The sequence below is a fragment of the Triturus cristatus genome, chromosome 8 (genome assembly GCF_964204655.1).
Source record: "Triturus cristatus chromosome 8, aTriCri1.1, whole genome shotgun sequence".
NCBI classification, from domain to species: Eukaryota; Metazoa; Chordata; class Amphibia; order Caudata; family Salamandridae; genus Triturus; species Triturus cristatus.
In genome coordinates this window covers 481925383-481949391 of record NC_140591.1, presented here as the reverse complement: position 1 = coordinate 481949391, position 24009 = coordinate 481925383, and the positions used below count along the sequence as shown (strand labels likewise).

The 24009-nt window shown below is 42.0% G+C and overlaps 1 protein-coding gene across 2 annotated transcripts in view; it reads right to left on the bottom strand.

The window, feature by feature from the left end:
- Positions 1-18230, bottom strand: part of LOC146802385 (olfactomedin-4-like) — a 192887-nt gene extending 174657 nt beyond the window's left edge. The window contains exon 1 of one of the 2 annotated variants that reach the window (XM_085621974.1): positions 18125-18230. In XM_085621974.1, coding sequence (XP_085478100.1) covers positions 18125-18205 — 81 coding nt within the window. In that variant the 5' untranslated portion in view covers positions 18206-18230. The remainder of the gene's footprint in view (positions 1-18124) is intronic. The other variant, XM_085621973.1, reaches the window with a different exon arrangement.
- Between the last annotated feature and the right edge of the window lie 5779 nt (positions 18231-24009).

Here is a 24009-nt window from a genome sequence, read left to right as displayed (position 1 = left end):
TGCTAGTACTATATGATCTATACCTATGGTGAACACAAGCACAGACGTAAGGATGTGGGAAACTCCAGGGGACCAGTAGGTGTGACATCAGAAATGAGTGCAAGTCAGGGAATCACTGGAAACCAACATGTCTTAGATGCTACATATTTAGAGACGTGGCTGAGAGACCATAATAACAGTAAGGAAGGAAAGAACATATTTAGAATTATTGGATGTGTTAAGATTGAAGGCTGAGGTAGATGAAAATAATCAGTGGAATTTGCCTTCAGAAATAATAGAGACCTATGAGCCAGATTAACTGGTTTTTGTAGCACAGGATGTCACCTGGAAGGTGAGACAAGCACATGAGAAGTTGTCAGAATTAGCTCAGAGAAATGATGAAGACCTGTCTCAAATGCAAACAATGCAGGAAAATCATAGGCTCAACTACAGTGACCAGGAGCTAGAGGAGAGGGGAGTAACAGGATTCAAAACGCACACTAGGGAGCTGATCATATGAATACTTGTTTGGAGTATGCTTCATAAGTAGAAGGAAAGTTGGTAGAAGAAGAAAAGTGTTAAGAGAGTTACGGGGTAAATGCCACCTCCAGGAGGGATAACACCGAGAGTTGAGGCTTATCTACTACGAGAAGTGCCTAGTGGAGGGTATGTGCATGTTCCTTGGAGCAGATGTGATCTAGCCGCGTTTATGAATGATTTTCGTAGGTTGAGGGAGAATTCTGCTGATGGTACAAGCAAGTCGATCACTTTGTTAAAATCTCGAAAGTGTGATGGATAGACCTGAATACATTGTTTGAAATTGTGGTTCCTAGTAATCTATGGTCTACATGTTAAATCACTATTGATTGGCCTGCTACTGAGCCAGGGAGGGATTCTGTAACTCAACTGTTATCTTTGGTCATGAAAAAGTATGACCAGGGGATCACATGGTTGCAGTACAAAATAGCCCCACAAGACACCAATTGGGTTCAAATAGATTAAACGACACAGGAACCCAAAGAGTCAGTACATGCCTATTATGAAAGGCTTTTGTAAGCCTTCAAGCAATACAGTGGATTAAATACACTCACCCCAAAGACATGGGCGAATTTGTCTCAAAATTTGTGATGGGATTTAGTCAAAGATTAGCCTCATGATCCAGCAACATTTGATCTGCTGGCAAAATAAGTCAGTGGACGAAATTCTATGGTATGCCAGGTATTGCAGCGATAAAGTCAATTCCAAGCATAGGAGGATAAAGGATAAGTTAATGCTGGTTCAAATGCAGAACAATCAGGTGCAGGCAAATGGAGGAACAGTAGGTCGAAATAAAGGTAATGCCCAAGGAGGTGTTCAGAACACTCTGGGAGCAGTTGGACAGGGAAGAGGGAAAGGTGTCCCTATAGATCCCAAAACAGGTATAAATATTGTCACACTGAAAAAGACGACCACTTGCTGTTATTGTCACAAGATCGGGCATTTGGAGAAAGGAGTTGGCGTAACGGCTAGGGCGCTCATCCTCAGACCTGGGGAACTGGGTTTGAGTCTCGGTAATGACGCCAAACATCCTGTGATTCTGGACAAATCACTTAATCTCCCCATGCCTAACAAAAAATGAATCTGTGTCCTCATGTAATGTAACTGGTGCTATGTAAAGCGCTCTGATACCTGATTGGATTCGGGTCATGTTTGCACTATATAAAACTCTGCAAAAAAAAAAAACTGTCAATTGAATCCAGAGAATCAGATGCAGGAAGGAAACTTAGTGCAAGTGCCAGATGTGGTAAACACAACTACAAGGCCAAGGTCCTACAACTGGGGAATTTTAAAATCAGCTAGTGCAAGTATCGCAACCTCTTAGAGTTTCACATAATAATCGAACATACCATCAGCTGCCCTTCATAAAAGCACTAGATGGACTCGATCAGAATCTGTTTTAATGATGGTGCCCTACGAGGAAGACTGCATTCTTGGAGCAGTCATAGAGGTAGACCAGAGTGGACTGTATGTGGAGGCAGACGTAGGTGGTCATCTTATTGCATTCTTGATTGATTCTGGTGCTGCCCATTATTCTGTGAGATCTGCAGTACTGCCAAACCTACCCCTTTTGGGAAAATCGATCTAAGTTGTAGGAGTTGCCAACAAAAGAATGATGAATCCATTGACAGAAGAAGTGCTGGTGAAACTCAGAACCTTCCAGGATCACCACCAGTTTATGGTGTGTGATTCGAGTCCAGTCTGTTTATTATGGAGCGATCTTTTGTGCAAATTGAATAGTACCAACAATTGTACTCCAAAGGAAATTAAGTTACAGACTAATGATGATGGCATCACTTTCAAGCTAGCGAATCAGAACAACTGCATAAACATGTTTCCCTTACTGACAGTGTAAGATATGCCACTGGACTTGAGAGACACTGTCTCTCCAGTGGTGTGGGATTTCACAGGAGAAGAGATAGGACTGATTTGAGGAGTCGAGCCAGTCTGCATACAGATCAAGCCGAATGCAGAATTTCCAAGAACACCTCAGTACAACCTGACTGCGAGAACGGTGGCAGGAATTACACCTGTAATTGAATCCATGTTTGTGCAGGGCATACTGAGGGAGATTATAGGAAGTCCATGCAAATCGCTCATCATGATTGAACTATGCCATTCTTTCCACTTGGCTTCTGTAAGCCAAGTGGAAAGTATTGCATAGTTCAAGACCTTAGGAAAATCAGTGCGATTGTGACTCGATGTTGTCCTGTGGTTGTGAATCTATTTGTAATCTTATTTCAAATTCCTTGCGAAGCTGTCTGGTTCACTGTGATTGATCTCTGCCAAGCATTCATCTCTATTTCATTACATGAGGAAAGACAATTTTTATTTGCTTTCCGTCTGGAGAAGAGTGTCTTAACGTGGTGTTGTATTCCTCAAGGGTATACTGGAATTCCATCCATTTTTAATCAAGTCTTGAAAAAGAACCTCAAGAGCTCGATTCTGCCCAAAAATTCAGTGCTAGTTCAGTATATTGATGATCTCTTATTTGCATCTGAGACACAAGATGCTTGCAGAGGCGATACTATTGCTCTCCTGAATCATTTGGCTGACAATAGACACAAGCTGTTGCCGAACAAGCTTCAGTACTGTTTGACGGCAGTAGAGTACTTGGTTCATCGTATTGAGAAAGGCAAGAGGAAGGTGTCACCAGAACGATTGGAGGCGATGATGAAAATAAATCTACCTACTATACAGAAGGAGGTCAGGATGTTTTTGGGTATGGTTGGCTACTGCCAAAAATGGAACCCAAACTTCTCCTTAGTGGTGAAGCCTTTTGCAGATGCTAACCAACAAAGGTGTGAGTGATTCGGTACCCTGGGATAACGATTGCTTGCTTGCCTTCTTGGAGTTGAGAGATTGTCTTTGTAGCACTCCGGCTCACAGAATGCCTAATTACAATAAAGCAAGAGGGTTGTGCTCTTTCTATACTCACCCAGACACAATGGGGTGTCCATAGACCAGTGGCCAATTTTTCAGCTACATTCGATCCTGCAGCTTCAGCATTGCCCGGATGTTTCAAAACCTTTGCTGCAACAGGTGTCAGCATTGAAAAGTGCGAAAGCATTGCGATGGATCATCCATTAACTGTATGTATTCCACATCAGTCGAACTTCTAATGATGAGAACCAAAACACAGCATTTGTCTAATAACAGGTTGACAAGGTATGAGCAGATTCTGCTTGCAGATAAAAACGTGACCTTAAAGCGATGTTCAGTGTTAAATCCTGCTACCTTGTTACCTGTTCCTAATGCTGATGGGGAAGATTGCGAAGACCATGACTGTCTGGATGTTACTGAATTTTGCACCAAACGGAGACCTGACATTGTTGATGAGCCATTGCCTGGTCCCGATGAAGTCCTTTTTGTTGATGGTTCATGACTAAGGGACAATGAAGGAAGCCTGAGAGCAGCATTTGCTGCCTGTACCATTTCTGGAGTTGTAGAAACTGCTTGTTTACAGAAAGAATTCTACACACAAGTGGCAGAGAGCATTGCCTTGTCTCTGAGCAGATCCGAGCCACAATCTATGCCAATAGCCAATACGGTTTTGGTGTAGTTCAAGACTTCGGACAGCTATGGTTGCAGAGAGGGTTCCTAACGTCATCAGGAGCTCACATAAGGAACAGGGAATATGTGAGACAATTGTTGGAAGCCTTGCAATTACCAAAGGAAGTGGCAGTCGTGAAGTGTGATGCTCACAGAAGGGTGGATGATTTTGTCACTGTGGGAAACCACTATGTGGAGGAAGTTGCTCGTTGTTGTGCCACGCACGCACACATCTCTAATGGGGAATATGTTGGCAAGAGCACAGAGAAGACCAAACTCAGCATGATGCTAGCTATTGCAGATTCTTTGGATGAAGTTATGTAGTGACAATTGGAAGCAACATATGAGAAACAAGCCAGTTGGATCAGAGCAGGTTGTGAAAAGGAAGATGACATTTGGATTTCAACTCATGGTATAACAGTGTTCCGGGAATGTATGCTGAGTCTAATGACGAGACAGATTCATGGAGCAGCTCACATAGGGAGAGACACAATGGTAAGATTGTTGAGGCAGACTTGGTTCAACTTGAGATTCCTTGTGATTGCTTACATAGTGTGTCATGGGTGTGTCACATGTCAACAAATGAATGCTGGAAAGAAAACTGTGGTTGACTTGAGTCACAATGGGAGATCGAGGCGTTCTTTCAAACGGGTTCAGTTGTACTTTGTTGAAATGCCTGTGTGAAATGCATTGAGATACATTTTGATTGTGGTGTGCATCTCTTCACGGTGAGTGGAAGCTTATCGGACTAGAAGGTGTGATAGCCTAACAGTAGCAAAGTTATTGTTGAGGGAGCTTATTTTGCACTTCGGATTTCCAACTACATTGGAGTCGGTGAGAGGAATGCACTTTCACAGCAAGATCATGGAGCTGCTGTGTACTGCTTTAAATGTGGATAAGAGACTGCATTGTAGCTATAGCCCAGAGGTGTTAGGCATTGTAGAGCAGCTTAATGGGACACTAAAGGCAAGGCTGGCAAAAGTGTGCTCTTAGCTTGCCTTGATATGACCTGATGCGTTGCCTTTGGTTCTGATGAGTATGCGCAGCATTCCTGACAGAAGAACTGGGCTACCCTCACATGAAATCCTCATGGGGAGAACGATGTGCTTACCTGCAGTGCCGTCCACAGCACTAATAAACATCACTGATGATTTGGTCCTTGATTACAACAAGGGATTGACTGATGTGGTATGTTCTGTGTCTCACTAGGTTGAAGCAGCATCTGCACCGACATCGAAAGACCTCTGTCACGACCTAAGCCGCTGAGATTGAGTGCTAGTCTGAAAGCACATAAGAAAGAACTGACTTGACTCACGTTGGCATGGACCATACTAGGTGATATTGGGGACAAACACTGCTGTGAAGTGCCAGGGCTTGCCGAACTGGATACATGCCTCACACACCCAATGAGTCTCAGGGCCCTTAGAAGGAACAGCTCCTCTCCCAGAAGCAACTCCAGCCGTGGTCGCCAACCTGTGGGGGTTCCTGAAGAGGCTTGATACCCACCAGGTTGAGATGAGGGGGGTCAAACTCCAAAAGACCCAGGTATAGACTCTGAGGGAGACAGCAATATTTTGAGGGGCATAGAAACTGACTCAGCAGAAGATAGTGGTGCAGAGATTGGTTGTGTACAGTCAAGGAAGAAAGAGGTTGCAAGTGAATCATGACCTGGGAGACAGAAAAGACGAAACTTGAGATATGCATCTGAGAAAGATCTTGAACCAGTGACTAAATGATTTAAATCTGATGACAGTTTGAACAAGCTCAGGGGAGCATAAGGAGATAAAGTTGAGCAAGAGTGCCATGTTCGAGATATTTCTCTCCCGAGTTGACTTATCTAGCTACAAATGATGGGGAGAGAGAGGTCCAAGACTTCAATACTGATTTTCGAGATCCTGCTGAGAGTTCCTGGTATAGAGGATAATGCAGTTTTGGCATTGACTGTCTCTTATCCACCAAGGTTGAGTGACTTACGGACTCTGCTCTTGGAAGACACTGAATCCCTGAGCTTTGGAAATCAACCACCACCTTGGGAGATTGCTGCATTCCGAGTTGAACAGTTACAGCGAGTCATTGATGAGATTGGCTCTGATCTCAGAAGGGATGTAAATTGAACTTTGAACTGTAAATAACAATTTTGCTTAAGAGAAGATAACCTAGGCCTGAGTGGAAGAAGAATAAACATAGGGATTTTGCTTAGAAGAAGAAAGAGGCTAGGGAAGTCTTCTAAGTTGTGTAAATATTGTGCCAGAGACTGTTGAAATAACTTTCCAAGACCCCTAAACCAGCTGTTCAAGGACTTTTCTCGTGCAGAAATATGAAACAAAAGAAAGAGAGTTTGCATTGATCCTCTTGCAGCTACAATCCAAGCTGACTTGAGAATGGAGTCTTATTGTAGGAGTGATCATAGTGATAGCTGTAGTCATTGCTGAGTTCATTGTACAAAAAGCTGAGGTACAGGGACTGTGAGTATATGGGACATTCACGCCTACCACTACTGCCTCAAAAGAGGGTACATTAGGATCTGAGAAAGGCTTAATGGAACAAACGAGTCACTTGCTACCTGTAGATTTAAGATGACTATATGCTGAATGCTTCTGCAAAATTGTTTTATGCATATATGGACACTAGAAATGTAAGAGACTGTTATGTGTATATGCAATTGCCTGCTTTGGTTGAGGTGGGTATAAGGAACCATCACCTACTTTAGTTGTAGTTTGCTTCTTAGTATGTTCTATGAAAAGGGTCACTATGAGTACTATTTCTCAAATTATGTTTTGGTGCTTTCAGAAGTTCCAGGCTACAGACATCTGAACGAATATGATTATTACAAGCAAGAAGAGAGAATAGGAAGTATTTTGTATCAACAGTCACACTAGACACTGCTTATGCACATAGACACAATTTAACTTGCACATTAACAGACATAGAAAAGAAATTCATAGCTCAAGTTGAAGATATGCATAGGGGATTAACAGTTAAGCTTAATAGTAGAGGAGAAACTTTTCAATGGACTAATGAGAAATTAGCTCACAAGGCTGAGGAAAGTTATGGTCCTACAGCTCTAGATTGGGAACAGTGAGGCAAGCTTTGCATTTGACAGGTGCAGACACCTTATGATACTATTTTTTGGGGCAGATTGCGTGAGAAAACGCATTTCTGATTGATGATTTTTTAAAGAATTTCTTGCAGGAAGAGGTTCAAGTAGTGCCAAGTGTGTACTTGCTGTGTGGAAAGAATGCATATGTCTGACTTCCGAACAAATGGTATGGTACTTGTTACGCGGCTGTAGTTTTTCCAAATATATATCATGTGGAAGATTTGCACAGTTTGGCGCATAGAGAGAAACGTGGAACGAGCACTGGGGAGATTGTGGGGGATATCTTCTGAGCAATAATCCCTAGTTTAGGAGTGATATTGAATGACATCAAGATTGGAAGATTGTCAACTATTGTGGATAAGCTGTCAGTTGATATGGCTCAGTCACTATTGCTCATAGATGAAGAGGTGATTTCAATAAGGGCTATGGTAATACAAAACTGTTTTGATTTTGATGTGCCATTGGCAAAAGAGGGAAGAGTTTGTAAAATGTTGAAGGTCCAACAGTGTGTTACTTACAAACTGGACAACAGCAAGGACCTGAGGATATATATATGTAACATCACTGAGATACATCATGAGGGACATGATCGTGCAAAAAAGGGAATGTAGTACAAGGTTGGGAAAGAGTTTTGGAAAGGTTGGAAGTTGGTTTCCAAATCTCGGAAAGGGAATTTTTGGATACATCTTGAAGTTGATAGTAATTGTTGTGCTCTGTGTTATTATCCTGTTGGGCACTGTAAGAGCATACACATGGCACAAATTGAGGCAATTGGAGAATTCCATTAAAGAGAGAGAAAGGAGAATGGAAAGACTGCAGGACAGCCATTATGAAAATCTTAAGCGGTTGAAAGAATTCAGGCAGAGAAGATTGGCTATGACATCAGTTTCGATTGGTCTACTCTACAGGGAGTTAAAGTATTGTGATGACACAGGTCATCAGAGAGGGAGGACTGATGTAGCGAAATAAATCCATTCTTATTTGTAAATTTGCATCATAATTATGTGTGTAGAACACATCTGCATATAATCTTTTGTCGTGACAACCTAAGTGGTAGTATCTTGTAACGTAATAACCCAACTGTGATGTGTTTAGGCCAAAATGTAGAATATGTGAAGAATTAATGTGGAAAATAAAATGTAACCAGCAGAAGATATTAACTTAATCACTCGTGTTGTTCAACTAATGGTCATTTAATATTAAATGTGATTATTAATTGTGTTGTGTTATATGTAGGTAGTGACATCAATTGAAGTGCCTTAATTTCTATTTGAATTAGTAAACTCATGTTCCATTTCTCTTATGTTAGCTGAATCTTGTAGGCCTGAAATGCATATTCCCTGGAAGCTCTTTCATTAGAATTAATGTTTTGAATCTGTTCTGTCTCTCATTTGCATTGCAGGTGGAAGACGCACCCTTGCTATTTAGAATAATGTCTAACTAGCAAGGGCGCTTTAAGGGTTTTTAGGACTCAGGCAAGGAGAGAAGAGGAAACATTGAAGGTTGATGCTGCTAAGGAGAACTGTTTCTCATCAGAGAAGACCTGGGAACCAAGGTCATCTTGTTACTGTTCTAGAGCATCGCCATCGTGTGGAAAAATACCTATGAGAATGTGGCCTGATCGGATGGTGTGACCCGAAAAGAACCCTGGGAAGGCACCTGAGAAATTAGAATATTGCAGTGTGGAAAGAGCCCCACTCCTTTTTTCTCTGCCTTTGGAGAGAGAGCATATTAGAACAAGTTCTGTCTCAGTAGCTTCATGCTACAGGACCTATTGAAGTGGAGAGGCTTCTAAGGAAGTCTCCATACGCTGACAACCAATCTTACCCCAAGGAATTCCTAAGTAGAGATACAAAGCTAGTGTTGGTGTAGGGATAGATTAATGCTTTATTTCCATCAACCCTCGATGCAGAGGAACTTGGACTCGTGTTCCTTGGTCTTTTATATAATGATTCTTTCATTAATTGTCTTGTGCATGTTGCACCGTCTCAACTTTATTCACACATTTGGCTTTATATCAGTTCCAATGTATTTCTACACCCTCATTTTGAGGTGTCTGTATGTCTAGTTATTTTTCGCTTTGTAATAAATTAACTGACCTCATCTAGTAGTCTGTGGTTACTATGGATCTGGAGGATTGAAATTGAATTGATTAACATTGTTAATGATTTCTCTCCCCTCTCTGGTGAGAAAAAGTACCATCGTCTTGAGGTTCTAGAGCAGATCTAGAACATATAGGTTCAGCTCCTTCAGTATCATGCATTTTTGGCTGAGGATACATCAACACATTTTGATCCCTTCACACTTAAAGGTTCTCATCAGGACTCAGAACTGGTGTGAACTGAAAAGAATAATACAAACATAATAAAAAGTGGGAAGATTGACTGACACCTAAAGGATTTTATTAAAGCCCTTCATTGTTTATCTCAAGTTTATTTGATAAATACACCATAAGCACCTATTGAATGTGTCCCTTGATGAACCATTAAAACCTTCCATGACCAAACACCATATATTAATTCTCTGTATGCATTTGTGGTCAAATAAGTTTAAAGCCTGTTCTCCATCTAGACCACTACTCATTATAACAAGCGTTGGCATAGCCAATAGGTCTCGCCTTTAGGACCTTATAAGTGTTTAGCCATGCAACAGTTAATGTTGTTGCACCAAGGATATTGTGCTGCATAACTAAATACGTATAAGGTCCCAAAGGCCAGACCTATTGGCTATGCCAATGCTCGTTTTTGTAAAATGTTCTGCTAAACATGCTGATCACAGTTCCGCCACTAAATGTCTATCACAACAGTTGGGTCATTAAAATCACCCAAAACAGATCACGTGGAAAGAAAGAAAGAGGCAAAACAAGTCAAAATGTGATAGTGGAAAGGTTGGAGTACACTACATTCAAGAGCAGCATCGGGGACAGAAGGGTTCTATAACATGATTATTTCACATGCGCTAATGTCTAAACTGACTAGCTCGGACAGAAACCCATCAAATTATAGAACTGGAAGGGGGCGAGCCACTGAAGGCTCGACATTCTCGCCCCGATGCTGGGCAGCTCGAAGTCCTCTTGGACCCTCGAGCCCAAAACAAGCAGAGATTTTATGTGGCTTGTCGTGCACCAGGAATGAAAGACCAGACAAAGCTTTGGCCTTTGATGTGGAACATGAGACTGAGATACCCATCAAGTGACTAAACTGTACAAAGTGAAACCAAAAAATCAGGGATTAATCTGTGTTTGATGAGCTGTGTTATCTTAGGCAAATATTTTATTTCACAGAGGCTCCTTTTTATTCATAATCGCACGAGCGCACTCTCAAATTTGCGAGTTCAGGCTATGCCCTGTACAAAAACGTTTCTTGAGATTAATTTAATTGGCACTTATGTTGCTCCATGTATAATAAGGATCAAGGCCACATGTACGGTGCACATGACAACAGAGTTGCATGTAGCTAATAACAGCATTGTCGCCAGGCAAGGGAATGAATGTCTCGAAGCACATGTTTAAAATCTATCACTTTTAATAAATGGACTGGTGGTTTGCTCACCTCTAGATATAACGAAATGATACTTGCAGCTAGCAGTCATTTTTAAATGGCACAAAGGAGAAAACTGTTATGAAAGGCATATTTTTAACTACAAGCATTCCATAGTACAGTCTATTTCGTGGTATATGTGAATCATGACCTTGCCTAATAAACTAGAGAACACATTGTTACTATTCAAGTAATACACCACTTTTTTTTAACTAAGACTCACACTGTCACTGAGGACTTTGAGAACAGGAGACACCAGCCAGCGGTACAGTGAGAGGTCTTTCCAACAGCCGGCGCAGTCTAATGTTTAACAGTCCAAATTATAAAGGCCTTTGGAAGTTAATCGACACAAGCCTGCCAAGCATAACTGTGAGGCAGCTAGGAAGCTTTCACGGGAGAAGGCGCAGTGCCTAGACACACTCGATGGTCGAGGACGGTCAGTCGCACATGAGGCCCTCTCCTGGGTCTTGGCAATGGTGCCCACATTGTCAGCAAGGAAGCAGACGACAAGGAGCACACAGAGCGCCAAATGCATCTTTCACGCCCATTAATTCACTATTGACGCCCGTGATTGCTTTTCGACAGGGCCCTACAGCTGGGCTGTCAATACCAAGGAAAACAAGCGTGCGCGCCTCGCGCAAGTAGGGAGTGGGGGAGTGCGGCCGAGAGCAGGCAGCGTTTCCCTTGCGGGAGCGAGCGCGATAATTGCTACCATATAGCGCCGCTCGCCTCCGCAAGTGAATCGCCAGACGTGCACGCATTGCCATTGGAAGCAATGCAACGCGTGCACGTTTTTGCCCGCAAAGCTGTGCCGATGACTAAAGGTCTCTTTCCTAAGCAGCGCATGCACGCTGCGTAGGCGAGACCTAAAAAAAACTTTTGGTTTTCTTTGAACTTAAGTGAATCTCCATTAGTGGGTACCATTCAATGGCAAAGGACTCTGGTTACTGAAAGAAGGAGGCTTCCATAATCTGAAATGCATTAAATCACCAATCTCACTATTCGCCCATTGTAGCAACTCATTGTTAAATACCTTAACAACAAAGCAGTATCACAATGGCTTGTTATCGACTCCATGTGTCTGTGCATGCATAATTCTGATATCGAGAAAAACCATATCTCATTGTAGGAACGCTCAAGAACAAATAAATCAACCACTACTTACATACTTTTAAAGAAGTGATATAATGCTCCTGTTTGAAATTAACTCATAGGTGCAGGGAGTAATGTCACCGAATCCGTGCATTCGGCTATTTGTGTCTTATCAACCAATCAGTGCCAAGTCATATAACTAAATTTGTACGGTGTCTCGAGGTATGCATGTGGTTAATCATGCATTTGTGTGTCTGAAAAGGAATGCCATCAAACAGATTGCCATCTAATTGCGTGTATCAGCAGGAATGCAGGGAGCTTCCGGATGAAGCTTCTAGTACTTACTAAATTGTGAGATCGGTACTCTCCTCTCTACCATCGATGGGCAGTTTGAGATGCTAACCGATATAAGGGCATTGCGTTAGACCACCAGGCCCTTTGGTTTCCCTGCATGTGCATGTCTCCCTTGAAGATTTCTTTCATATCTCTTTGTAGAGGGAGCTGTCACAGAGTAGAACAGCCTTGCCATGAGCAGAACCTGTGGGATGTCCATTTGAAAGCATGAGAGAGAGAGAGGTGTGGAATGTCTTTTTGGTCTCAAAGTGCAGTGTTATGGGAAGTGGTGCACAAATGTGCATTGTGTTGTATATTAAGAGATGAAGTATTTGATGCTATAGGCAATGGTGCACAAATGTGCATTGTGTTGTACATTGGGAAGTATTATAAAGTTCTTACTATTGACTTTGACATGACCTCATGCCCTCATGTCATCTTGAATCCTGACTCTGTCTTTCCAGAGCTTTGTGCGCGCACAGGTAGGCCCACAGTTTACTCAAGTTGTTTAAGTTATTCACATTCAAGGTTGCTTTGTTATTGTTGAATGTACTGCTTGAGACTTCGTAAACTACGTTAAGATAAAGGCTTGAACATGTGAGAATGTAGAAAGAACATGAGAACTTTGCCTTCGGAATGCTTACATGGAAAGTGGCCAATTCCAGTAAGTTCCCCTAGCACAGAGGGTAGGCCTCTTGGAACCTTCTTGAGTGTTTTGAGATTTTAAAGCAGGGGCTTGTTGACTTAGAAACAGGGATTTCGAGCCTAAACGTTAGACACATCAGTGCAGGCATCTGGTTGCTGAATCTCCTGACCCCAACTGTGAATCTCCTGGTCTGGAGTGGGCAAGGTGAAGATTGCACCAGGGGAAGTGGTTGATTTTTGATTTTTGCCATTGTGATGTGTGGCTGTTTGCGTGTATATTCAGTTTCCAGTGGCTATAACAGTCATTGTGATGCCTGACTTTCAGTGTGCACCTTTAGTTTGTATTGGCTATAATCATCTGAGTTGTTTTCTTTGAGTATTGATTTTGTGATGTGTGAGAATCTGTGTGCACATCCAAGGTAATCATCTGATTTATTTAGTGTATATATATCTTTCTGATTTCTTGCAGGACGTCCAGTATTATCTGCTGCTTGAGTTTCATTCATATTATTATCCATGCATTTAACAGTTGCATTTGCCAAGTGTGTTATTATTGCTTATATATATATATATATATATATATATATATATATATATATATATATATATATATATATATATATATATATATATATATATATATATATATATATATATATATATATATATATATATATATATATATATATATATATATATATATATATATATATACATTTGAATGTTGTTCATTTGACATCTGGGAAAGCCTTTCAATTAGAGAGCATTGTATAAATAAAACCCCAAGCCTTATTCTGGGAACAGTCTTTGATGTGCTTAATTTCATAAAGTGAAATCCCTTTCCAGGGGGTGTTGTGTTATGTGTATTGCATCGTTGTGTTTGAGCCACCATGTGGGAGAGTGGTATTCTGTATTATCTGGAAGTGCGAAGCAAGACACAAACCTAGGATAATACCGCCTGCGACGTGGGTCAAAATTTCATGAGATCATGACAGACAAAGATTCCACCACTCTGTTTGGACTGCACACATGTTTGAGGGGACTAAATTGTTTATTAAATCCATGTGATCGGGGCCCTGAATCACAAAATAATTTCGACTCGTGCTATTACATGTCATTGGCAGTTATTTAAACAAGTGCTTGCAACAAATACCGATTACTATTGTATTATGAAAGCTGGTTTGTGGAAGTGGTATTTTGTGGTACAAAATATTACTGAAAATTCCTTGTGTTACGACGTTCTGTTTTAGTTGGGGCGGATGTTTTTTGGTTGGTTTTACCATGATTGTTGTGCTTTGTCTTTGTTGTCGCATTTTGGGGCTGTATCGTGGTGACTCTGTGCACTATAGAGTGTCTGTATTTTTGTGTTTGAGGTGTCTAAAATTCAAATAAGTAACTCGGAATTTTTCTGAGTGACTCTACAAGCTTCAAAAAGAACATGGTGGAAACAGTGAGTAGAGATTACCTCGCTTGGTTTCCGACTTTTTCTTTCTTAAGTTCAAGCACTAACTAGGAGAAATTCTAACTTATATGATTAAACTTTAGACAATTCAAATACTAAAAAACAGGTGCTTGCCTCTGCACAGTGACATCATTAACAGCTCCTGATATTTTGTGTTGTGTTGGTATGTTATGTTCTGTTATTGAACTATGTATTCTTGTACTCTGTAATCACTATAAGCTGTTGAAGAGCTGGGGCAGAGCAGGTTGTGTGATGGAACAACGCATGCCTCAACAACGCATTCCTGAACCACGCGGTCTCGAACACAACCGCATTTTTACCATGCTGCCTTTACCAATTGTATGGTAAAGACATGATTGGTAAAGGAACATGGGTGGTAAAGATCACACCCCTGCCCCTCTGCCCTGAGACCTAAAATGCGGCCCTCCTGCAGTGTAGTCTACCCTCCCCAGCCCTATAAACGACCTGACCCCTAGCCTGAGCCTTAAAAACCAACCTCCTATCCCCCAAAATACTACTCCAACCCTAGCATCCCTGTCCTAAGCCCATGAAACTGCCCCCTAGCCCTGAAAACTGCCCCTTTCCCACCCACCCTGATCCGTAAAAACTGCCCCCTAAGCCTGTAAAGTGCCCCTTTTCTGCCATCTGCCCTGAACCCTAAAACTCATGCCCCTAAAAAATATTCTGACCACAGCCCCTTCCCTGAGTCCTACAACCCGCACCAACATCATCTAAAACCTCCCCTGCACCCTCCTGCCCCAGACCAACTGGCCATTAGGCCTGAAAACTGCCCCTTTCCTTTCCCCTGCCTTGAGCCCTAAAGCTCAGCCCCCTAAAACTACTCTGATCCCAGCCCCGCTCCCTGAGCACTAAAACCATACCCCAACCCCTAAACCTGCCCCCAACTCCACCTGCCCCAGCCCAACTTACCCGCCACGTTCCGGTCTGTCCTTCTTGCTGCATGCCTTCTGGCTCCTCTCCCATTCACTGAGACAGCTAGAATGCAGACTGCCTTAAACACGCATATAAGTGGTTAAGGCATATGAGTGGTTAAGGCAAGCATTGTTCAGCTTGGCGGGAAAGGGCACACAAGCTTAAGGCCGCGTTGTTAAGGCCATTTCCTGGAAGGGTTGTATGACAGAACCACGCACGGGTTTATCACACATGCCGGTTCCACACAGTCTTAACCACACAAGTCTTAACTACGCTTATGCCTTTACAACAAAATATGCATTGTTGAGGCATATATGGAAAAGACAGCAATATTCCCACCTAATAGAGTGGTAAATGGCTGTTTGTAACTGGAACTTTAATGGAAGATGCTGCTTTTGCCAGCACAACAGTAAAATACAACCAGTCATAAAATAACTCACCACAAAGCATAATAACAGCAGAACAAAAAATAGGTCACAAAAAAACAAAACAGGAAGAATAAAACAGAAGACAGCACACCAACCATAGTGCAAGCTTTAACACAACGCAACAATGCAACACATACAACAAATGCACTAAAAAACATCACCATCACAACAAAATACAGCACATCAAAGATGCACAATAATTCTTGCCACAAATTAACACCCTGAGAAGCCTTTCATAATACAGTAGTAAAAGGAGTTTGCACCAAACACTGCCCTATTTATAAATGTAATAGTGCCAATCACAATTGTTTTGTGATTCGGCCTCTGTGCTTTAACAATATGCTTTCTTCACTTGACTGCACTTTGTGATTCTGGGCACTTTGCGTTATCGTCCATATTGTACCTTTCTTCCAAAGCTTGCCAAATCTAGGAACAGACCTGCAATATCTTGATGGCGCTGTCAAGCACTAGGTCAGTAACGGAATAATTGTAAGTTACACGACTCTTTAAAATAATGTGTACACTGAACCGAGCTGCTGAATGGTGTTGCTTAATGCAGTTGAATGGTGTTACTTAATGCACTCCCATTGTCCCCAAGGGGCAGATTTACAAGCCCCTTGCGCCACTGGTTTGTCAATTTTTGTATCGTACCGGTGGGGCATGTTACTGCTCCATATTTACAAGGACAGGAAAAGTCACCCTGTGTGACTTTTCCTTTCCTTGTAATATGGCCCATTCACATGCAGCACTTTGCGTGAAAGGGGCGTTCCATGGGTGTTGTGGGTGTTCCCACTCAGCACCCATGGAACCAGACACATTTCCAGATTTACGGGGAATCATAAATCTGGAAATGTGTGTGAATGCTACGCCTCCCCAGCGGAGGCATAGGGAGGCGCAACGAGTAGAAATATATTAATTTCTCCTATTTTCTTTTCCTCTTTCTATGTATGCTGCATTCTGCAACACACAAAGAAAGAGGAAATCACCTCTAATGATTGTTTATGTCCAGGAAGGGTTCCCTTCCTGCATATAAACAATCATTCAAACAATGACGCCGGTGCATGGCAGTAGTTTATGCGCCAGCGCAGGGGGAAGCACAGAGATGCGACATATTGTTGTAAATATGTTGCATCCCTGTGCTTTGAAAATGACTCAGTGCAGCGCAGCCATATGGCTTGCGTTCCGCACTGGGTCACTTTCTTGTAAATCTGCCCCCTAGTATTCAAGTAAAACATCTTCAGGCATAAAGTCCAGGTTTCGAGTCTGAGTTTAACTTTTGAACGTCAACAATTATGTGGCAGAATTCCAAGAAAGTGCTGCAGCGCGGCTCTGCAAGCCCTTTGGCTGCGCCACGCCACGCCACTTTCAGAGCACAGGAATGTGACATATTTACAATGACGTGTTGCATTCCTGTGCTATCCCCTGCGCTTATGCACAAACAGCTGCCATGCGCTGGCGGAAGCACCCTTGCACCATGGTGCAGGGATCCCAGCGTCATGGGGAAATTGTTTTTGTGCAGGAAGGGATGCCTTCCTGCACGAATATAATCACTACAGTAATTTTTTTTCTCTTTTTCTCTTTCAATGCGTGCTGTAGAAGAGAAAGAGAAAAAAACCGAGGAGAAATAAAAACATTTCTCCTCGTTACGCCTCGCTATGAAAGCCCTAGGGTGACGCATTTCCAGGTTTACAATTCCTCGTAAATCTGGAAATGTGTTTGGTTCCATGGGATTTACGTGGGAACACCCACAGCAACACTCATGGAACGCCCCTTTCACGCAAAGTGCTGGGTCTTAAGGGGTCGTATTTACAAATACAGGGAAAGCCACCATGCGTGGCTTTTCCTGTCCTTGTAAATATGGGGCAGAGAAGTGCGCTGCCAGTGGGTCACAAAAAGTGACTTACTGGCAACGCAAGCGGCATGTAAATCTGCCCCTATGTTTTTAAGACCTAGCCTTCGCATATTGCAATATTTTTTAGTGTGTGCATGTCTACAGAGTGGGGACAAGAGTTCAGGAGATATTCAAACATTTGTTTAATGGGTTAAAGCTGTAGTTCTCCCAGCAAGACACGTGTAGAGGCGATACATTACAGATTACAATATTGGTTTTTTTCTAACACCTCTGCAGGAAAAAGTAACGTTTCTCTAACAAGGTAATGACCTGACAACTGCTGTATTTTATGCCCCTAACATTATCGGTTTCTATTACAGCCTAAATGTTCTTAAATTCCAGGTTTTACGTGATTGAATAGTGTGACTATTTAAACATATCACAATCATGCAATTTAATACTGGAAATGTTTGATTCTGTGGGGAAATACATTGGTCTATTTGTGACGAGCAAATCAAAGTGTTGAGCCCATCTCAGCCATTAATCCTTCCAAGGTCAAGCAATTTGAGTTGCATATTAAGCCTTATACCCGATGGTTTACGGGTGTCACACACATCCGTGTCAAAAGAGAGGCAGCGAATTGTAGAAAGGGGGATGAAGAGGAATCATGCAGGAAAGAGAAAGTGGCCTCACCTGCTGGGCCGAAGAGGGTCCAGGCACCTTCAGAGCAGCCTGCAAGAACAGGATGAGCACAGCTGAGCCGGACCACGCCATCACCTCTCTCAGGTTCACAGCTCCTGAACTAGACGGACTCTCGGCGGGGACTTTTATATGGTCCCTTAATTGTTCCTTGTGAGTTAGTTCCCCGTTTGTTTGCAACTGTAAGTCACCTGGAAGGCGAGAAGCCGGATGTTTGCCCCCAGGCAGGCTGACAGTTACAGACCTTCCCGGACATGTAACGTGCAGGGTAGTGGAAGGGGGAGGGCAGGGTCACGTACAAAATCAGCCACTGTGTAAAGGCCCAGTGTACGAACACGAGGTTGTGTTTTATTTGGCCTGCTGCTGATTTATCAAACTCGGAATCCGGTGAAAGTAAAGTTTAGCGAGGTCCTAGAAAAGGCAAAAAAACTTTCAATTGAGCCGGTTTAAAATTATCTTTGGAAGAGAGACACAAATTAATTTAGTTCATTTAGCCTCTATCCTCCTATGCTTTGTATTGTAGCATTAAAAAACATATCTCTTCATGCGGCTGGTGGGGCCCCGACGGGCCGTTCTGGGCTCCCATATAAAAGGTTTTGTTTATAATGTCATCTATGTGAGAAGCATTAGCTGTCATGATCATGGTCGCTGCAGTGGTGCTCCACGCCTGCTGCTGAACACCTGGTGCAGTGCATAGGTGTACAAGTGATGCTTTTAAGGATGCAAGGTAGGTCCAGCCAACCTGGTAATTACATACCTCCCTGATTGGTATCCTTGAGTGACAGACCAATGTCAGCTTCTGGAGCACACGTGCTTGGGAGCAGGCAGGTCCTTACAAGTATTTGGACGCCAGGCTGTTTTGAACATCTGTTCTTGATAGGAGAGAATTTCAAAGTTTGGACAACAAGGGATGCCCAAGTGATGGAAGCCTATCTCAGCCTAAAAATTGTTAGACATGGGGCCAACTTGAATCTGGGAGTCCTTCCTGGGTGGTAGATGCACGATTTGTGCTAAAAGAGGAGCGGTGCAGTACCATGAATGTCCAAGTGGTTGATGTGGACTGCCTTGAATTAGTTATGTCTTGCTTCTGGCATCTTGTGAAGAGACTGAAAATATCTCTCAGGTGATACCATTCTAGAAATGATGGAATCTGTAAAGTAGAAAGGCAGATGCCTCTAAACATAGTTCATCGTGTTGTAGGTCACAATGACACAGTTGAAATATCCACTTGCAGATACATTGTGACCATAAGATTGACAAAATACCATCATGGAATGTGAAGCTTTGTTATAATTAACTCTACTCTGACAAGATTATGAAGTCTATAATATGGTCACAAAGCATCTGCTTTTCTATATTTCACCTGTAATATTTGGGTACAACACGATTCACTGGTATAGTCTGGACAAGGGAAAATCAGGGTGATCCTGGTCTGGACCAAGGTGAGGTAAAATGTGACAGTGGGTCAGAGTAGGAGTAGGATTTGGTGACCTATTTATCTGGGAAGAAGGGATATCATGAAGCACATAATGACCCCATGATTCTTAAATGCCTGTTGGAGTAGGTGGATAGTCCATGTTTACAAGGTTATGCGGGGTTTAGTTTGGCATATGAAAATATTTGATTTGGAAGTGTGGTACCTTAAGTGGTCGCATGAGATTTATTTGTAATCTACTAAAAGGCTTTTATCTAAGGCACCGACGTCTAAGTGCAGAGGCCTAAAATTGTGTAGGTCATGGAGAAAAGAGCCTCAGAATGCTGACACAGGGAGGGCATCAAAGCAGCTGATTACATGGATGTTGTTTGCTATTGCAAAAAGGCCAATACTGCTGCTGTCACCTCCCCTGGGTCTGGTTGGATAACAAAATAATGTGGGCCAACAAGGAATGAGGCAGGTGTAAGCAGCCCCAGGCATCATTCCTCTTCATTTCTTTGAGGTTGAAGGGGAGTGTCATGTTTGCAATTGTCACCTCTTCAAGGTCTTTTGGGCCATAGATGGTGCAGGCCAAGGATTATGGCATTTGTCTCCTTCCTCGTTGTCATGTTTGATATTGCTCACAGGTTGCCATAACTAATGTCAGCTACAACAGACCTCCTTCACCCTCACTTTACGACGAGCTTTATAGCTGCTGAAAGCTGATTTTGTGCCCTGGCCACTATTGTGGACAGGGTTCTAGGGCAGATGCTATCTGTGCCATGTCTTCTTCGGCCACAAAATGATGGAGGTCAGGTTGGCCCGGGGCTAACACCCGTCCCAGTGCATTGTTTAATATTGCCTTAGATATTTTGCTTCCCGTTTGTTTTGTCTCCATGTTCATCTTCTTTATGTCTTTTCTTAAGTTCAAACCAACAAAAAAATGTAAAAAATACAACAGCTTTATAAAAATGGTTCTGTTATGTTGTATGTCATGTGTGTTTGTGTGCTATTGTGTTATATATACCCACATATATATACGTATATATATATATATATACATCTATATATATATATTACCTACTGGCGGTCGCCAGTAGGTAGTTATAGTTAGGACCACGTTTCCATAGGAAATCCGCAACATTCTATTTTGAATAACTTTGGCGCCGGTCGACGAATCCTCGCGAATTTTTCAAAATAGGTGGGGCGCTACGCTCCGCTCCTTCCCTGAAAGTCTCGGGGGGATTTGTCAAGCGGGGGCTGAGATAAAAGGGGGGTCCCAAAACGCGTTTTTCCCATGCATTTTTCCATAGGACCTTTAGAGAGGGCTACAGCCCGAACGGCTGAACAGAATTACTAGAAATTTGGCAGAGAGGTAGTCCTCAGGTCAAGGAAGTGCCTTTTGTAGGTTTGGTGTAAATCTGTTCAGTAGATTCTGAGAAAATAGCCTTTAAATCAATATATATATCTGAGCCAGCTTACGGTGCGCTCACGGTACGCTTACCGTACGCGTACGGTGGCGTGCGCGAGCGCGATTCTGATTGGTTCTTAGATCTTAGTAAACATTCGAATCGGTCGAAACCAGGAAGCGGCGGCCGCCATTTCATGTGTTTCACTCAGAAAAAAAAGAGTGATAACAAGAAAAGGGGGCAAGGAGGAGAGTTACAGACCCCCTAACATTTGTAAGAGGGTCAAAGAAGGACAGAAAAGTACAAAGAAAACATTTATTGATTTTAAAAAAACATCGCGGGGTACGCGTACGGTAAGCGTACGGTAAAAAAAATAATAAAAAAAGAAATGAAATGCAGATTTAAGTGTTTAGATATTAGGGGGCTCTAAAAAGAGCCGTTGTGTTTATGAAGTGATTTGATTTTTTAGTGGTACCTACAAGTAAGTACCGATGCAGAGTCTAAGGTTCAAGAGGAAGACTCTGTTCCCTTCATCATTGAAGTGCACACCATCTCCTCTATAAATGTCTTGCATGTCATAACGCAAGTTGTTGTGGTAAATGGAACCCATACCATAGTCACGGAGGAAAGCAGAAACAGATTTGTTGACGTGCTTTCTTGCTTTGTCAATCTGTGGACAGAAATGATTGGACCAGTTCCATTTTTGCCTTTGGCATATGTTAGAAAACACAAAGGCAGTTTTAGGGAAAAGTGAAAACAGTTGTGCAAAGGGGTCCTTAATAAGCATTTCCAGGCCTACCCCAGTCAAAGTGCCTAGGTCATTGCCACCGCAGTGCACTATTATGAGGTCAGGGTGTTGGTTTTGCATGAAGGATTTCACCAATGGCATCAATTGGAGCCACTTTAACCCTCTCTGACCAATCCATTTAATGTCTACATTTGGCAAAGCAAGGTCTCTCACCATACCTGTTTTCTCTGCAAACTTTTCACTCCAGAAGACATAGCTGTGTCCTACAATCCACACTGTGAACATCTTCAAAGGAGATCTGGATGCACTCAGGAGGTGTATTTCAGTAGAATGGTAAAAAGAAATGAAAGACAGTTTGGAAATGGAGGCATACATATTTTTTTTTTTTTAAAAAGAACTGATTGGCTGTTTCATACCATTCTACACTAAAAACTAGGCTGTATGTGTAAATTTATAGAAGCATGTTTTGTGTTGGTACAGAAAAATGTGTTACCAAAGAACAGTACTATGGATTTGCTGTTAGGTTAGAAAAGTCAAGCACTCTTGCTCTGTGGAATTGAAACATTGTTTGGCGAACTTCTGACCTAACTCCACACCGCAGTGTTCCATGAGCTGTTGCTATGGTAGCAGGCAGAAGTCAAGTTGGGGGAAGGGTACTAGGCAGAAGTCAAGTTGGGGGAAGGGTACTTTTGGAAAAGGGTTGGTTTTCAACCAATAGAAATGTGTGATTACATTTGAAAAAAAGGGGGAAGCACTGAGATTTGAAATTAACATGTATATGTGTGGAAAAATAGAGGGAAACTTTGCCATTATCTGGTTCTGCTGAGAGGAGAGAGGTGTAGAGAACAGAGATCCTGGCTCTGATAATCTGCTGTTTGAGTGCCACATTTCTTTCACAACTAACTAATTTTAAAGGTGAGTTTAGAGTTTGAGAGGAGATGTATATGGTAAATTAAGAAATGAATAATAGAAATGTAATTCTTTTTGTTGAAGTTGTGTTTATTATTTTCTGTTTTGGGAGAAATTTAAATGTGAGGAACATGTAAAATAATATGGACTATGTTTTCACGATAAATTAAGGTGTACTGGTATAAAAAAAGAATAATTTAAGGGTTTGATGTTGGACTCAGTAATGCAAATACATTCAGCATCACTAAGGCTGGTTGCCCTTGCTGGAATGTAGGCAGTCACCCAGGTTACACATGGTGGTGGTCTGAAAAAGCAGTTTGGACATGTGCTTTTTAAAAAATCTGAAAAGTGGATTCATAATGTGTCAGTCTGTAAAAGTGATTATCACTTGTCAAAAAAAAGAGCAGTAAGTGTGCTTTCAAATTGGCAAAGAAATTTCGTTTTGTGACTAATGTGAAAACATGACTGTGTGCAAATAGGAATTACAGGCAGAGATTTATTGCGTATTGCTCTGGTGATTTCACAGTTGCATTAGATGGAAAGGGGGAGCCATTTTTTGGTGCAGAAGCAGACTCTTAGCACACACCCAGCTGCTTTCCATGTGGAATCATGCATAGTATTTACAAGCGAGTGGGGTTTGAGGTTTCAGTCAGTAATGCAAATACATTCAGCATCACTAAGGCTGGTTGCCCTTGCTAGTATGTAGGCAGTCACTCAGGTTACACATGGTGGTGGTCTGAAAAAGCAGTTTGGACATGTGCTTTTTAAAAAATCTGAAAAGTGGTTTCATAATGTGTCAGTCTGTAAAAGTGATTATCACTTGTCAAAAAAAAGAGCAGTAAGTGTGCTTTCAAATTGGGAAAGAAATTTCGTTTTGTGACTAATGTGAAAACATGACTCTGTGTGCATATAGGAATTACAGGCAGAGATTTATTGCGTTTTGCTCTAGTGATTTCACAGTTGCATTAGATGGAAAGGGGGAGCCATTTTTTGGTGCAGAAGCAGACTCTTAGCACACACTCAGCTGCTTTCCATGTGGAATCATGCACAGTATTTACAAGTGAGTGGGGTTTGAGGTTTCAGTCAGTAATGCAAATACATTCAGCATTCACTAAGGCTGGTTGCCCTTGCTGGAGTGTAGGCAGTCACCCAGGATACACATGGTGGTGGTCTGAAAAAGCAGTTTGGACATGTGCTTTTTTAAGAATCTGAAAAGTGGAGTCATAATGTGTCAGTCTGTAAAAGTGATTATCACTTGCCAAAAAAAAGAGCAGTAAGTGTGCTTTCAAATTGGGAAAGAAATTTCGTTTTGTGACTAATGTGAAAACATGACTCTGTGTGCAAATAGGAATTACAGGCAGAGATTTATTGCGTACTACTCTGGTAATTTTACATTTGC